Source organism: Mustela erminea, chromosome X, assembly GCF_009829155.1.
Source record: "Mustela erminea isolate mMusErm1 chromosome X, mMusErm1.Pri, whole genome shotgun sequence".
NCBI lineage: Eukaryota > Metazoa > Chordata > Mammalia > Carnivora > Mustelidae > Mustela > Mustela erminea.
This window is the reverse complement of record NC_045635.1, coordinates 41,396,929-41,414,552: the sequence shown is the minus strand read 5'-3', so window position 1 is coordinate 41,414,552 and position 17,624 is coordinate 41,396,929. Positions and strand designations below refer to the sequence as shown.

The 17,624-nt window shown below is 50.7% G+C and overlaps 1 protein-coding gene and 1 long non-coding RNA gene across 2 annotated transcripts; both read right to left on the bottom strand.

Moving 5' to 3' along the window:
- Positions 1-1,135: 1,135 nt before the first annotated feature.
- USP11 (ubiquitin specific peptidase 11) lies at positions 1,136-17,152 on the bottom strand. The gene is given in 22 exon segments (XM_032331567.1): positions 1,136-1,676; positions 1,763-1,851; positions 2,025-2,140; positions 2,230-2,379; positions 3,323-3,435; positions 3,644-3,714; positions 3,803-4,045; positions 4,217-4,269; positions 4,954-5,160; positions 6,147-6,241; positions 6,329-6,412; positions 6,549-6,773; positions 7,097-7,255; positions 7,368-7,541; positions 7,903-8,002; positions 8,128-8,189; positions 8,308-8,453; positions 8,828-8,945; positions 9,206-9,336; positions 9,500-9,609; positions 16,865-17,019; positions 17,021-17,152. Coding segments are annotated over 22 exon segments (2,856 nt in total). The 5' UTR covers positions 17,138-17,152; the 3' UTR covers positions 1,136-1,538.
- LOC116583500 lies at positions 11,057-16,858 on the bottom strand. Its single transcript, XR_004282752.1, has 4 exons — positions 16,167-16,858; positions 15,458-15,546; positions 11,255-12,049; positions 11,057-11,215 (listed from the first exon to the last, which is right to left on the bottom strand). It is a non-coding gene; the product is annotated as an uncharacterized LOC116583500 (long non-coding RNA).
- Positions 17,153-17,624: the final 472 nt, after the last annotated feature.

The following is a 17,624-nucleotide window of genomic DNA, read 5'->3' as shown; positions in this document are numbered from 1 at the left end:
TGTCCATTAACCCCCACGGCACAAGATTCCCTTCCTCAGGGACACCTGGGTGGTTCAGTTGGTTAAGCAGCTGCCTTCGGCTCAGGTCATGATCCCAGCGTCCTTGGATCGAGTCCCTCATCGGGCTCCTTGCTCAGCAGGGAGCCTGCTTCTCCCTCTGCCTCTGCCTGCCATTCTGTCTGCCTGTGCTCGCTCTCTCCCCCTCTCTCTCTCTGATAAAGAAATAAAAAAAAAATCTTTAAAAAAAAAAAAAAGATTCCCTTCCTCAGAGTGAGGGGCTGGGGGCTTGTTTACACCCACGTACTGTACATCTGTCCACATCGCTCCATCCCACAGTGGGTCCCATGGGAGCTGGTTCTTTAACAAAGCGGTTGATGCCTATAGGAGGGGTCAGGTGTGAGATGCTCGGTGTTTAAATGGTGTCCTATACCCATACATGCTATGCTGTTCCTGTTCCGTGGTAGGTGTTCCAGCTCCCTCTTCTCTGGGATGAGGTTGGAGGGACCCTACCTGGTGGGGGAGCACCAGGGCTAAGTACAGGAATGACAAAGACACAGCACCCTTGTCCTATAGGGCTGGCTGGTTTGGGTCAGGTACCACCTCCCCAGTTCTCCTGGGAGGACACTGCTAGGAGTCTGCAAGGTGGTCTGGCTAGTATCTTTGCATGTGTCCAGAAACCACACATTTGTCCACAGGGATGCCTGTCTGTTCCAGGGGTCCCATATCTGTTTCCCATATCTGCTATAGGGGGCTGGCCATGTCCCCAGAAAGATTGCTGTCTTGGGTCCAGAGAGGTCAAACACACCCCCTCCGGGAACCAATACCAGGGTAACGAACGAGATGTGATCTCCTGACAGAATCTGAGCAATTAATTCATCTCTGTACCTCAGTTTACCCATCTTGAACTGGAGATGACAACTCCCACATGAGACCATGGTGAGGATTTTAAGTCGGCATGTAAAATTCTCTGGAAAACCTTGGGCACGTGGTTAGTGCTGAGAACCATGTCTGGCGTCCAGGGATGCAGAAACCACGCCCCCCACCCCGCACACGGCACTCAGCAAGCCCTTGGCAAGCACCCGGCGCAGCACCCCTCACACACAGGGACGGCGTGGGGAAGAAACCACACCGCCAAGGAACACACTGGCACTTTATATATACACAGCAGGTACAGGGTCTCGATAAGAAAATACACTCTGTGTTCAGGTGCACCCCACCACCACCCCCACAGAACACCCCAGGATGAGGACAGAGGGGAGGGGACAACCATAAATAGAGAAGAGAAGGGGAGGGTAATGCTCTAAGGGGCAAACACAGGCGGGGAACACACTGCCGGGAGGAGACACGACCTCTTCTTCCCCGGGAGAGAGCAATAGAGCGGCACGAGAGAACAGTAGCCACGACTAAGCCTGTGATGCCTGGCACGGGGAGCCTAACACGGGTAAGGGGGCGGGGAGGGGGGAAGGGGGCCGGTACAGGAAGGAAGAGAGCAGAGATGGCTTCCTTCCCTGAGGCAGGGCCGGGTCGGAGGGAGCTCCTCAGTTTACATCCATGAACTCAGAGTTGGGCGGGGAACCGCAGGCAGGGGACGCTGGGGGGTCAGATGAGCCGGGCTGGGGTTGCAGACGACGCGCCACATCCTGGCGTTGGTAGAAGAGGACGTAGGCCGCCTTGGACTGCAGGGAGGGGACAGGAGTCAGCGCGGAGCTGCGCGCTGCCGGGTGGGGGGTCGGGAGAAGGGGAGGAGGGAGGGAGATCCCACCTCGATCTGGTTCTCAGTTACAGGGGAGACGCTGTTGTCATCGAAGTAGTGCCACTGGCCACTGTCCTTGTTGCAGGCAAATGTCGTGTCTACAAGAGAAGGGGGCTGTCCACACTGGCTCCCCTGACCCCCCGAGAGCTTCCCATGTTCCCTCCCCACTCTGCGCACCAGGACAACCTCGCCACCCGCTCACTTATCTTAATCACACACGGGATATCCTAACCCCCGACCCAGGCCAGCCCTGCCACAGCCCGGCACATACAGTGTCCGTCACGCAGGCCCCCGTAATGGTTGGAAACCGCGATGAGATCGTATTTGTACAGCTCTGGCGCCGACTCGTTCTGTGGCTTGATGACAAACTCGGAGAAGTCCAGGTCCCTGTGGGGGAGGCCAGGGTCACTCCCAGCGCACCCCTTCCCCGCTCCCTGCACCTCCCCCAACCACCCTGCTCTGGGCCCTGCCCAGACCGGATAGGAAACTCCACAAGGGTGTCGAGCTTCTCCCGGGAGAATTTGGTGTAGGAAAAGCGCTTCAGGTGGATGATGAGTGTCTCAGGGAGCATCCACAGGTCCAGCTTCTTGGTGGCCAGCTGGTGCTGCTTGCAGGTGGGGCAGTACCTGCGAACACGAGCCCGGGTCAGCACAGGCACTCGCTGAGCACCTACTGCCCCTCTCTGTGTTCCGGGGGGGGGGCCCCCACAGGCCCCGTCTGGGGTCGCAGAGATGCTGCTCTTCCTTCCAGACCGCCTGTTACTCCGGTTGGGCTCTCCTCCCGTGTTAAAACCCTGTCCTTCATCAGGTGCTGTCACGTACTAGCACGTGGTTTGCTTTGGGTTCGGGTCCATGAGACACTCATCTTGTTTAGTGCCTGCCTCTGTCCCTCTACTTCTCCATTTTATCCACTCACTCACTTGTCAAGTACTTACTGACCACTTACTGCCCAGTCCTGTGGCCACCCCTGCTCCATGGAGAAGCCACTCCAATTTTCGTGACTGGTTTCAACTTTTTGGTTGTCTCTTTATATCTTGTTTATCCTGCAAGGAGCTACTGAGCGCCTCCTGTCCCTGCCCTCCCCACCTGCCATTATCATCAGTGAGAAGAGATCACAGCAGAAACTTAGAAGTCTTCACCCTCAAGAGTTTCCTCTGATGGAAAAAGCAAAGAATGATGCAAAGGGGATCCAGGACATGCCAACAAGTGGTATTACTGAGCCAGGAGGAAAGGAATGCTGGGCTAGACAGAGTGAGCCTGGGAAGGGAACAGAAGGAGAGATGGTGTGGGGGGAGTGGCTTCTAACAGGGTAGAAAGAGAGAGCTCTGGTAAGCTGACGTTGGGTCAGAGACCTGAGCAAAATGGCGCGTCCAGTCCTCCAGATAACTGGACTGGAAAAAGGACGAGAAAGGCCAAGGCTCTCAGGTGGGGCCGAGCCTGGGTACTGGTGGCCAGAGTGGCAGGAAGGGTCCGAGTGAGGGGCAAAGGAGGGACATTTACAGGTAAGAGGGATCTGGCCAGGTCGTCCCACCCAGTTATCCCCCCAAGAGACCCCATTCCAGTCCCTCACCAGGGATTTTCCTTCTCCAGAGTCTCCACAGTGGTGAAGAGCTCAATGCACTCCTGCAGCCGCACGGGAGCCTTCTTCAGCACATACCCGACACAGTCATGTTTCACGTAGCCCTAGGCCGGGGGCGGGGGGTGGGAAATGGCCAGGAGTGAGGATGGCACGTGAAAGGGAGTAGGGGCAGGAGACCTGTGCCCCGCAGTGAAGGTCATGGCCTCTGAAGCTGGGAATCTGAGTCCCTGGGAGCTCTGTGGTCACGGCTTGGAGGAGGTGGGGGGGCGGGGGTGTGAAGGGTGGCAGGTGGGGAGGTGGGGGCTCGTTTACCTCAGCCTCCACCTCGTCATAGTAACGCTTCTTCATCTCCGGCTCCCAGTCAATGGCAATATACGGCTGGGCTGGGGGCGAGGGAGGTGGTCATGGGCCCTGCTGCCAAGGAACCCCCCCACCCGCCTCCCAACCCTGGCTCACAGCTGAAGGAGACACCATGGGTATCCTCGTTGAAGGTCGAGCGGTCGCTGGTCCCATTGGAGTTCACGGTCTGCAGGGTGAACAGGTGCTTGCGCCGCGCCCTCTGGGGCCAGTGAGATGGTCCAGGGGAGCTGTCCACAGGGGCCCGGCTCCCGCCTGCGACTCCGGAGCTGGGCCCGGCCTGCTCTGGCCCAGAATCCTGGGAGCTGCCCCCAGCCACGTGTCCAGGCTTGGGGATGTTGTCCTTATCCTCCATGTCTGCGAGGACAGGGGAGGGTGGCAGACGCGCGTCTGGGTGAGCCCCCAGGTGGCTGAGCGGCCATGTGAATGTGGGCAGACCTCCCCCAGACCTCCAGCCCTCCTTCGGGCCCTAGACCGGCTCGTACAGACCGTCATCCTTGTCAGTTCTCTCTCCTCACCCCTCCTCACCTTTCTCATCTCCGTCGTCTTCATCATCTGAGCTGGGTCTGGTCACATAGCGCCTGCCAAGAGAGCAGAGCAGACTCCTGAGGAGGGCCACGGGGGCCAGGAGGTCAGGGCCCCGGACTGACTCCACTTGGCTTCTAATGGGAAACCACTGGCAAAGGCCCCCACAAGCAGCTGTTCATGCTGAGCCTGGAAGGTCTCCGGAGATGACACAGAAGTGCAGGGAGAGATCGCTCGACCAGGTAGGGTCTCATGAGCCACAGCTAAGGAGTATGGACCTTAAGCATGGTGAGCCACTTCAAATAAACACCCCATAAACTGTCAACTTTAATCAGGGCAGGCCTCTGAGCAATGGACTTGTTAGTGCAGCACAAACGAGCAATTAAGGCAGAGAGCCCACCGCTGTTTGCCTCGCTAAAGCCTCCGGATTTTAGGGCACAGTGGAAATCTCTTCATAAAAATCCAAATAACCCTGTCTCACCAAGGAGAGGGTAATCGAGATGCACAGGACAAAGGTATGTGTTTTTTGTCCATTTTGTTGACCCCGGTTATCCCCAACACCCAGGAGAGGCAGCGGCAAAGCCAGAGGTGTAGACCGAGCAAAAAACCCTCCAAGTTCCTCTCCGGCCACGTTAAGCTTTGCTTTGGAAGCGGAAGAGGGTTGGCAACAAGCAGCTCAACACCCAGGTCTGAATTCGGACTCCACCTTCCCCCCTTTGCACCCCAAAAGGCAGACTCACGACAGGCGGTAGAGCAGGATATGATAGAGGGCATCCCAGGAGAGCCGGTCGCGGGGCACCGACACCAGGAGAGGGTGCCCGAAGAGCATCAGCCCATAGTAGGAGTTGTTGTAGTCCCGGGCTGGAGTGCGCTCCCGCAGGTAGATGGGAAGCACGACATCCTCCCTGGTGTTCTCGCCAATAGCAGACCTGCCTGACACCTCGTATCTGTGGGGGGGTGGGGTGGGGTAGGGCGTTAATATCGCGTCACACCTGATCAGGACACGCCAGAGGGACTTGGGGACTCTGCCCCAGCTCTTCTACTCACTCACCCCTCATGGCCTGAAAATAGTTTTTTAAAGGGTCTGAAGAGCCACCCCATGGTTTGCGCTTTACAGACTGGTAGAGATGGCCCAACACTCTGCCTGACATTTCACAGAGCGCTCTGGTGGTAAAAAAGCATTGAGGAAAGTGACACAAATTTTTAGCGATGAAGGGATCTAAAACCATTTTGTTTTTGGAAAACCCTCCTTGGTTTAAAAAGATCTTCTCTACTCAAGATGTAGCACTTACTGTTTTATTTTTATTTTCTATTTTTTTAAAGATTTATTTGAGAGCGTGAGCGGGAGAAAAGAGAAAGCACACGCACTCAAGTGCAAGTGGGGTAAGCGGCAGTGCGAAAAGACTCTCCAGCAGACTCCCTGCTCAGAACAAAGCCCGATGCAGGGCTTGATCCCCTAACCCCGAGTTTGTGACCGGAGCCTGAATCACAGGCCGGATGCTTAACCAACTGAGCTACCCAGGCATCCCTGCACTTTCTATTTTAACTTCAAATTTGTTCTGAATACTCTGATGTTTGGAAAATATCTTAGTGTTCCCTATTTCAAAAATCCCTTTTGGTTTTCTGAGGACTCCAACAGGAGTAAGGAAGGAGAATCGAGTACCCAGTACACGGGAGATACTCAGTGTGTGCTGACTAAAATGAAGAAACAAGAGCCTCCACCACGTACGAGGAAAAAACACCCAGGAACCCCCTGTGTAAGGATGTCTCGCCCACCTTCCTGACAGCCCCAAGGCTTCTGCCCTACTAAGGCCCATGATCCAAACCCTGCACAAGGCGGGTGGCCTGTGAGTCCAGCCAAAGGTGGGCAGGGAAGCTGGCTAAGAGGAGGAGATTCCTGAGGTACCCTTAAATCCCCGGGGCCCTCACTCACATGAAAATATCATCTCGGTCCAAGATGCTGCTCAGAGACTCCTCCAGCTGGTAGATCTTATAGAAGCGGTGACTGAACACATCGGCCACCATCATCTGGGAATGGAATGCAGTGGGGGCTCGTCTGGGCCCTCTGCCTCCCTGCCCCTCAATCCCACCCTCCCTGTACCTGCAGAGCCTCACCCTCTCTGGCGACATGCCAGTGTGTTTGGCAAGAGCCACACACAGATCCGAGATTTTGCCCTTCTTGGGGACCACGAGCCGGTGCTGTAGGGGAAAACAGTATCCACACAAGAGCAGAAGGGCATGTGGTCAGCCGGTGTGGGCCACATCAAGGTACAGCAGAGCCCTCAAACTCAGACTACAGCCCTCATCACGTTCCCACATCTCCATGACCCCATACCTGCTCTGGCTTGCGGCGAGGATCCATGGAGACGAAGAAGACCTCCATGACCCTCTTGTGGCTGACAGGCAGCGGGACACTGAGGTAGCAGAAGGGGTCGAAGGTCACTGACACGTTGCCACAGTCAGGGCAGACCAGCGTGGACTTGAAGAGACCGTGGAAAGTGTCCACAATCACAGAATCATTCCGCCGTTTGTGGTTCTGCCAGGCCTCCTGAGCGACCTCCTGTTGACAATGTCATGGTGGGTGACAAGGTTTGCCCAGGGAAGGGGAAACTGCAGCTTGGGGTGGGTGTGCATGGATGGAGCTGAAGTCAAGGTGAGGGTCATGGCAAAGTGCAGGGACGGAGTTATAGCCAGGGCTCTCTGGAGGTGGTGTTCAGTCAGGCTGGGGTGTATTTGGGCAGGATACTGGGTGAGGGGTAACTCTGGGCTGGGAGGTCAGGTAGGGGGTGTGGGAGGCCCCAAGGAGCCCAGAGGATCCCCGAAGCTGAGGCCCTGGTGATTTTAATGGAGCTCTCAGCACAGGAGTCTCTGAGGAATGCCCACCTGATCTGGTCGCCCAGCAGCATCGCACAACTCCACATATTCCTTCTTCTTGACGCGATTGAGGTCCTCATGCAGCCCATCCAGGAGGAACGACAGCAGCTCCTGCGAGTCATGCTGCTGGTAGCCCAGAAACTGGGATGCAAAGTGGCCAACCTTGGTCTGAGAAGACAGGCAGGGTGATCAGGGTGAGAGGGCAGGAGCAGGGGCGGGGGCAGTGTGTGTGTGTGGGGGGGGGGTGCACGGGCAGGGGCAGCCCAAGCCGGAGTCATACCTTGAACACATGAGGCACGATGGACCGGTGGTGGCCGGACCAGGCCTGCTTCACCAGGTCTGCATAGGCCTCCGCGATCTCACCCTTCATGCCCAGCGGGTTGCAGAAGTTGAGCTCCTCCAGGTAGCGGTTTTTGAGGAAGTACTCGGTGAGCTGTGGCACATTGCTGAGGCACTGCGGAAGGCAGGGCCCAGGAAAACGAGGCAGAGGAGAGGAGAGAGGGGTGACCAAGGAGGAGACAGAAAGGAAGAAGCAAAGAGGAAGGGGACAGAAGGGGGGGAATGAGGCAGGGGAGAGAAGGCAGCAGCATCTCGAGAAAAGGAAGAACGTGGTGACAAAGGAGAAAAGAACCCAAAACAGAGGGGAGCAGAGGGAGAAGATACTGATGTTTCAGGGAGGACCGCAGGCACATCAGGTCCGACCTGTGGAACCCCAGCTTCCCACCTAACCCCTTGCCCTACAGTCCCCCAACTCAATCCTCCTCACTTGAGGCCCACCCCCGTCGCTGTGCCAGACACAACTCTACTCGCCCAACCTGCAGGGCCGAGTTCATGAAGCATGTGTTGCCCAGGTTGGTGAGACCACAGATGCCTGGCTGGCCCTGGAAGTTCTCATCCTCCTCCAATGCAGTGTTCCTAGGGCGGAGGGAAAATGCTTATCAGCTGAAGGTCAACGGTGTGCACAAGAAATAGGCTCATGAACTCAGTCATCCTGCCTACTAGGGGTACCCCGCTCTGACCCAGACACTCTAGGGGCTTACACGGCCTGTGGCTGGGCACTAGGCCAAGTGCCATCCTTGTTTCGGGTCTCCATGATGACCACCTGGGTTGAGGAAGAGAAAGAAAAGCAGGCGCTCATGGAGGGCCTATGGGCACCTCACTCTCCCTTCCCCCAACCTGAGAGCACTGGTGGTGAACAGGAGGGCCCTCCCCACCCTCACCTGCCCAGTCTTGAGGGCAGCGTCGAGCACTGTGACTCGTGTGTTACACAATCTCTCAAAAGAGCCCTCGGCGTTCTTGATCCACAGCCGTGTCTCTTCCTGGGGGCTCACCAGAAACTGCTCTCGGGCGGTGCGCAGAACGAGGTCTGTGGAAGGTGGCAGAGGATCCTCCTGAGACCCTGAATGATCGACCCATCTCGGCATCAGCCCCTGACCCATCCTCAGACTTTGCACGCCTGGTCAATACCTTGTGTGCCCAAGCCATCTCCGAGTGACAGATGCTGGCTGGGGACCCGAGACCACCCCCAGCAAGGACCCTCTGGCGTACCATCTTAGCCACGGGAGAGCAGCTCTCACCCCCTGAGGACTCTAGGGCATGCCCTCAGGGCCTCTGCCCAACTAAACCAATACCTTCCTGGTCCTCCAAAGCCCGACTGCTGCTTTCCACAGACAAGGCCCCAGCTGTCTTGGGTCACCGAGCAGCAGGAAGGCCGACTCTCTCTGTGGCCCTCCGACTTACCAACAGAATCCGTACGGCTGAATTGAGCAGTGTGGGTTGTGTCCATATCACTGTGCCGGGCCAGCAGCAGCTCTACTGGATACACTTCGACCTTTTGGAAGCTGGGCAGCTCCACAACCTGGGAGGAGGAGGGGCACGCAAACGGGTGTACCCACACAACAGACACACAGACACTCAGACACAGGCACAGGCACGACAACTTCTGAGGTCAGAGGAGCATGCACACAGACGTACACACACCAAGATACTTGAGGGGAGAGGAGTGCAGACAGGATGTCGCTACACAGCGTATGCGGGGACCCACGTACACGAGTCTAGACCCATCCCGGGCCTCCAAGGCCTTTCTCCTGCCCCAAGCACCCGCCTCATCCACTGTACCTTGCGCTCAATGGGTGGCTGGCCATGCTCTAGACCGTACCAGTCGACCAGGTAATGCCAAGCCGCTGCTGGGAGCAGCACATAATCCTCACCTTCCACTAGACCCTTCCTGAGGTGCCAGTTTACCTGGTCTGCCGGGGGTAGAGGAAGAATCAGGGAGGGAAAGTGGTAAGTCACTCTGGCCATCTCCCCGATGACATAGGTCAGTGAAGACGCTTATGATCGTTGGCTCTAAGGACAGAGGGGACAAGAGCTCTAGGGCTTGACTGAGGTGGGGAGGGAGAGGTCTGGTACCTTCAAAGAGGTCAGCATTATTGATGCAGCCTGGGAAGGTGCCAGAGTCCTTGTCTCCTCCCTGTACATACGCTTCCCACTGTTTGTACCAGTGCCGCACCACGAGGAACCTGGACCAGACGGGGAACAAGGGTGGCACATGGTCACCTGGAATTAGTGGTACCACTTCCTATGGTTAGTAGACTAAAAAGATCAACACACTGCCATTCGACATGACAAATTTCACATACACCTAAAATAATACCAGGATATGTGTCAATTATAGCTCAATAAAAAAGGGAAATCTCTCCCAGAACTTAACATGAAAATTTAAAAAAAGCTTCACAATCATATAAAAATAATCAGAAGCAAAATGCATTCAGCGAAACTCAGGTTTAAACAGATTACCTAATTTCTGAGGACACTAAAAAAGAGATTTGATTAAAAATAGAAAATGGGGGCTCCTGGGTGGCTCAGTGGTTTAAAGCCTCTGCCTTCGGCTCAGGTCATGACCCCAGTGTCCTGGGATCGAGCCCCGCATCGGGCTCTCTACTTAGCAGGGAGGCTGCTTCCTCCTCTCTTTCTCGGCCTGCCTCTCTGCCTACTTGTGATCTCTGTGTCAAATAAGTAAATAAAATCTTTAAAAAAATAAAAATAAAAACAAATAAAAACAGAAAATGGCAAAACCCCAAACAAAACAAGACAAAACAAACCACAAACCCACATCCAGAGTGCCAGGAAATATGAGGTTTTATTATAGAACAGAAAATTAAGCTGAAAATTACCCGTTATTTACAGCTAATGTTGTAGAGCTTTTAGCTACTCATTAAGTGTGCAATGTTTATAAAGGATATATAAAGGGAGAATAAGAAATCAATTATTAAATTCTAAAAACGTGTTCAGAAACTGAGAAGATTTTAAGATGCTAAAAGAACTCCTTCAAAGACTGTATCCCACCCTTTTTGGTCACTTTTGTGTTGAGGATTTATTTCGGCTTTATAATACATCTCCGAGCTTATGGTGACTAGCTCGTTCTTTTTTTTTTTTTAAGATTTTATTTGAGAGAGAGACAGAGATAATAAGAGAGAGCAGGAGCGGGGAGCAGAGCGAGGAAGAGCAGGTTCTCCACTGAGTGGGGTGTCTGACCCGGGGCTCGATCCCAGGACCCCAGGATCATGACCTGAGCAGAAGGCAGACACATAACCGACTGGGTCACCCAGGCGTCCCTCTCTCTCTCTCTTTTTTTAATTGTGGCAAAAAGCAGCACATACTGTAAAATTTACCATCTGAACCATTTTAAAGTGTACAGCTTGACCAGCTCTCTTTTAAAAGAGGAACTCTGATATGCACGACACCTAGGATGAACATTTAGGACCGCTGAACGCTGCCTCTGTAAAATGTCAAGGGCAATTCTCAAGACCAGAAAGACCTGACATAGAGTAAAAAATGCTAAATGGGGGCACCAGGGTGGCTCAGTGGGTTAAACCTCTGCCTTCAGCTCTGGTCATGATCCCAGGGTCCTGGGATCGAGCCCCACATCAGGCTCTCTGCTCCGCAGGGAGCCTGTTTCCCTCCTCTGCCTGCCTCTCAGCCTACTTGTGATCTCTATCTGTCATATAAATAAATAAAATCTTTAAAAAAAATGCTAAATGAATGTTAGCCGTTACTGATTCAGTCCCAGGGCTTGGACCTCAAAGCTCGCAGACACACAACCCCTGTCCACACTCAGTCACACACCTGCTCTGCTATGGGATTTGTCCACACTCAGTCACACACCTGCTCTGCTATGGGATTTGTGACATATAAGAGGCTGTCCCAAAGTTAACCGCCTCAAATAAACAATTTTTAAAAATATTACTCTCACGCTGTAGTGATTAGTGTTCTAGCAATTTAACCCTTTCAGTGGGATTCTTTAAAATGTTAACTTTTCCTGTGTTCATAAAAGGATGAGGGAGGTGGAGGGATGGAGAGCTAGAAAACCTTGCAACAGTCATGCGTCACCCACACAGGCACACATTTTGGTGAGGTTCTGTTGTTTGTTTTTGCTGCACTGAACCCCCTGCACATCACTCATACCAGGAACACACGCCCTCCCTGCCCCAGTGGCGCATGCCACAAACCTCCCATCACTCTTCTGGAACACCCCATCACTGACCCCCCACCCCTCCCTGCTGTGGCTTTCAATGCCTCCGCTGGCAGGTCTATGACCTTAACATCTTCCCTAAAGCTTTTCCTTGCAAGGGGAGGCACTGCTCATCCTTGAATGAAGAGCAGATTTTTAAGGAAAATTAACATTAAAACCACTCTGTAGCATACACCTGGAACTAATGTAACATTGTGTATCAACTATACAGCAATTAAAAAAAAAATCACACTGCAGAGGTGAGCAAAATCCCTCCTACCTGAATTTCTAGTCTTCACAGGAGCCTGACGTTTATACCAATTTTCACAGAATAAGACTACCAGATTTCTTCGGGTTCAAGGACACTTTAAAAATGTTTAACATCTCTGAAATTGGGAGGTCTCATGATCCGTCAGCCCAGATGGCAGTCATGACAGAACTGCCATCGTCTGATAGGGAAGCACACACATTGTTAGATTTACCTCTAGGTATCTGATCGAGAGGAAGCAATCATAAATGGTATCTTTTAAATTTTCATTTTTCAATTTCTTCCTGCTAGTATATAGAAATAAAACAGATCATGCTAAAGTCCCTTATGTTTCTATTTCCTCAAATTCCCTGAAGTGCTTACGAAATATGTGCTTATGGGGGAAAAAAACCCACTCAACAAAGTTCTTTGTCCTCTGGTTTTCTCTCATGTCTGAAAAAATTGGTTATATTGGTTAAGGTAACAATATACATAACAGGTCAACTATACTAGATACAAAAATCAGAGAAAAACAGAAATACGAATTTTAAAGAAGAGGTAGGGTTTCCTATTTGTTTATTAAAAGCTTTGTCAGCCTATTCAGACAGTAAACATAGTACTATGTTGTTCTAAGTTTATCACTTATATATCCCTTTAGGCCTAAACAGATGTACACAGAGGCATGTAAATGAATCCTTTACTGTAAATTGCTACATCTGTAACGCACCAAAGGAGGAAAATTAGAATTTGGGCCTTTTCTGTAAAACGTCATTATTCTATGCCCAGATTATAAGGTCCTTTTTTAACACCAAATTATTAACTCTAGGTGTTTTCTGACATCAAAAAAGTTACGCTTCTAATCATCTTTGTTATTTATCACTGCATTTTTACAAAGTTGACTGTAAGTATTTTTTGTCCTTACTTCAATGTATATCTTTTTTTCCCCCAACAACTATTTTTGATTTGTCTTTCCCCAATCCAGAATAATACTATTAAAATGTTCTTTTATGGCGAAACCACCTCTGGGAGATAACACAAAGATTTGCTCTGTTCCCCTATAAAAGGAAAGAATGGCAATAGGCATAACTAGGTTTAATTAAAATTCTCCAAATTTCAAAGAACTTAAAATTTTTATAAAAGCTCGTCCATGTTCCAAACTTAACATTTTCTTTAAATTTTATTGGGTTTTTAATTTTAATTCCAGTAAAGTCAACACAGTTTCAGGTGTGTAATATAGTGACTCAACAATTCTATATATTACCCAGTGCTCATGGCGGTAAGTGTACACTTGGTATTTTTGAAAAATGACAAATCAAAAAGCAAGTTTATCTTCCTACCTTAATTATATTAATCATAATTAGAATTGCAAGTATCTTTCAATAATTGTGTATTTTCAAGCTAAAAAGCACACTCGTGTTCAAGCAACAAAGACTGGTGCAATTACGATCTACCAAAAGATGCCCCAGTCCAGGACTCTAAACACCCAAACCTACCCCCCCTTCATGAAAACTCTGAACAAGCACTAGGGGGACCGAACCAATGACAAGGGAATTACCAGAGGCTTATTGTTTATTTCAGTCTTTTCATTAGTTCCAAAAGTCAAGGCATATCCACCTTGTTTAAGAGCTACTACAGAAGTCACCAAGCAAATGGTGAAAATTGCTGGTTGAGTTCTAGGGTCTTCATTACACTCTATGGTCCCTGGTGCTGTGCAGACTTCTCCACTGACAGAAAACCCTCAGCCTTTCTAGGGTAGCCCTTAACCTCGAATGGAACACTGTCACTTTCCCTTCACACATCACTATCCACTCTGCCACACTCCTTCCTTTACCTGAACAAAGAACTCCTTGCCTGCTTACCTGTTAGGAAACTACAAATACCCTGCACAAACCTTCTAGAAACTCCCTCCACTCTCCCTGATTTAATTATGTTTGTAGATAGTTCATTCTTAAAAAGCAAAACTGGTATTTGCCAAGGAAGTTTTACTATCATAGATTTCAATTTACTCTTAAAATACAAGTTTTTCCTAGAAATTAAATCAGTTCAGATGACCAGATTACTTGTCCTTGCCCAGATCTGCCAGCTGACAAAAGAAGGTGCAAAATATTAATACTGGTGACTTCGAAATGCTTTGTAAACACAAATTTCCTGACCACTGCAGCAAACTCCTATAAAATGAAAAGCAAATTAAAGAACCTTGAGATGCTTTGCTATCACCTAAGTAGATAAGCATTTTTAAAATAGAGTTAAGGAAAAAGGCTTCATGTTATCTATCAGCCACAACTGCAGAGATGAACTGGCTTCAATACTGAACCAACATTGGTGGGGTAATTTTTTTTTTTTATTGACAAAACATACTTTTAAAAATTCACATAAAATTAACCATTTTCAAATGAACAGTTCAGTGGCATTTAGTACATTCACAGTGTTGTGCAACCGCGACCTCTATCTAGTTCCAAAACATTTTCAACACCCCGAAAGGAAACCCATACCCATGAGGTAATTTTAAAGGGTATTGTCACCAGGCGGCTGTAAAGGCAGGATGCGGCAGGAACGGGAGCCCCCAACCCCCTGAACACATCCAAATGAACTATAAAAAACGTTCCAGTAATTGTTGTTTATTCTCAGGATGAGTTCTCAGGATGGAAATGAGGCTTTTCCTTGCTGAACAGCTACAGCGCAACACTCGGAAAAAAAAAAAAAAAAAAAAAGATTTCGTATTCCCTATTTGGACAACCTCAGCTTGGCCTAGTCCCCAATAACAGGGACACATATATCTCACTAGCACTGTCACTAGAGAACTCTAAAATGAGCAAACCTCACTCAGAAAAGCCCTCAGGTGAGTGCATGCCCACAGTGTTACAGGAACAGCAAGGGTCTAATATGGCGGGATGGAGAGAGCTTGGGGGGGGGGGGGCGGGGTGTGTGTGGGTGTGTGTGTGTGTGTGTGCGCTCGAAATCAAAGGCGAGATCAGAGAAGCAATCGGAGCCTGGGACCAGCCTTGCCAGTCATTGTAAGAATCATAGCATTTACACTACACAAGATGGGAAGCTGTTAAACGTTTTGAGGAATGGATGGACAGAAATATGTTTTTAAAAGAATTACCGTGTAAGGAAAGAAAAAAAAAGAGTACCTTTATAGTGGAGAAACAGGGCAGAGATACCACCTTCACCAAATGATCAAGGCTAACGTCACCAATGACGTCATGTGGATACCATGTACCGCCTGATATGATGCGGAGGGCACACGGTACGCACCTAGTATGATTTCACATGTATCCTCCATAAAATGAAAGCTTAGACCACAAATACTACTTATGGATGCATACAGAAATGGAAAAACGTTAACAAATTGAAAAATTCAGGCTAACAGTGGCGCGGGGAGAGGGATTTTCACCCAAGAGAGGCACAGGATTTCTTAAGCTAACGGTCTGAATTTCAAGCTGAATGGTGAATTCACAAATTTGTTTTATTATTCTTTGATTTTTTTTACTTTGATATAGACTGAAAAATATTGCAAAAGTAATATAAAGAATTCCCGTATACCCTTCATCCAGATTCCCCAAATTTAACATTTATCCATTCGCCCCATCATTGTTTTTTTACATACATTTTTATGTACGCTATTTTTTCCAACCATTTGCGAGTAAGCGGCTTACAAGACGGTTCTTTATCCGTAAAAATCTCGGTATGTATTCCCTTAAAAAAAAGATACTCTTTCATAATTGCAGCACAATTAACTAAATCAAGAAATTATCACTGCTGATATCTAATCTACAAGTCTCAAATTTCACCAATTTCCCCATTAACATCTTTAACAGTAAAAAAAAAAGAGAAAATTAATTTTATGAGAAAAAACCTGATTTTTAAAAATAATTTATTTTTCTCTGCTCCAGGATCCAATCCAGGACCACACATTGCATTTTAGTTATGACTCTTTAAATTCCATTAATTCCTTTAATCTGGAACAGTTCTTCATCCTTTGTCTTTCACGACCTTGAAATTTTTGAAGAGCACAGGCCGTGTATTTTTTACAGAATGTCCATCAACCTGGGCTATGTAAACGTTTTATGCGATCTTGTTAGGTCTTACGTATATCACAATTTTAAAAATGAGATGCAACTCGGCGAGAAATAAAATAAACCCAGAAACAGTACATTTCAAGCACTGGTTAGCCAAGAAATCAGTAAAACAAGCGGATTTATCAAGATACGCATTGACATTTTTTTTTAAATAGCTATTTCTCCTGATTACAAAAACAAAACAGTACTAAAACAGAAAATAGACGTAACATCGAAGGCCCCTCCCGTGCCAATCACCTGCACTTTCTCCCGTCCTGGGAAGAAGGCCTCGGCCAGAGGCAAAAACCTCGCCGCGTCACAAACTTTGCTCATTCGCAGGCGCCATTTTCTGCTTCACAGGCACCACCTCCCCTCTGCAGTCTTTCCTCGGCCTCAGGACACGCCCCTCGGCCCACGTCACAAGCCTCGTTCCCAGGCGCCAGCTCCCTCCACCACGCAGGCTCCGGTTCCCTCCCGCCCGCCCACAGCCCTAAGGCTCGGATTCCACTTTTCTGCCTGACGTCATCCGCTTTCCCTAGCTCTCAGGCGCCAGGCAACCGCAAGCCGCCCCAGCCGCCAGATGCTACTTAAACGCCGCGCAGACCACGCCCCCCGGCCTCGGCCGCCGAGCCCGCCCTTTCCCAGGTTCCGAGTTCCACCACGCAGGCCCGGCCCCACCCCCGTAACCGTTTTTTCCCCGGCCCCGCCCCCGCCGCCTCGCCCAAACAAACCCTCTCCTGTTCTCAGGCCTCGGGCGCCACCATACAGTCCCCGCCCCTTTCCCAGACAAGGCGATCCACTCGCAGGCACTTCCCCGCCCTTCCCGCCCGCAGTCCCACAGGCCACTCCCCCACCCCAGCGGTAGTTCTGCGGACCTCGGCCGCCACGTCCCCCGCAGCTGCCTACGCCCCCGCTTGTCCCCCTCTGCCGAGGATCCGCTCGCAGCCCTGCCTCACCAGCTTTCGCCGGCCCGCAGTGGACGCCCTCGTCCACTCTCGCCGTTTTCGATCTGGAGCCGCTGGCTCTCGAGGCTCGGCACAGCTTCGCGCTGCGGCTCTTGGTCCTCGGCCGCAGCCGCCACATTCGCTGCGACCGCCGCCATCACCGTTCGCCCTCCTCTTGCAGCTACCGCATCTGGAGATGGGAAGAGGCCCCTCAACGGCCACTTCCGGATTCTGATCCCGGAAACGGAAACAGAGCCCCCCAAATGGCCAGGGGTCTACTGCCATCTTGGAAAGGGACCCCACGGTCGGACGCGTGGAGGGGCTAGGCAGGCATCGGACTGTGGGCGGTGATCTCTGCGGCTAATGGGCGGGGTAAAACCTCCAGTTGGGAACCAAGAAAGACAAAGGTGCCTTGTAGGATTTTAACGCCATGTTGAGTCTGGGTAAAAGGTTGTGTGGAAAGGTACAGGCGGAGGTCCCCGATATGGACGAAGACATTTTGGAGAATGCTCAGGGACACAAAGGTTCCGGGCTTTCTCGGTCCAGTGCTTTGCTGGGGAACAGGGGCCGCTGCCCTGAGAGTTTTTGTTAAGCTGACCAGAACGCCCTGCCTTTATTGCACTGCTCTTCTCATCCATCAAAACCTGGTACAAGAAAGATCACCACCCAGGCCTGCGGGCTTTCCCTGCCTGAATTAGATTTATTTTCTTGACAAACGTGTTGAAGGCAAGTCGGCCTCGAGCCCAGTGTATTTTTTGGCATTATAGCAATG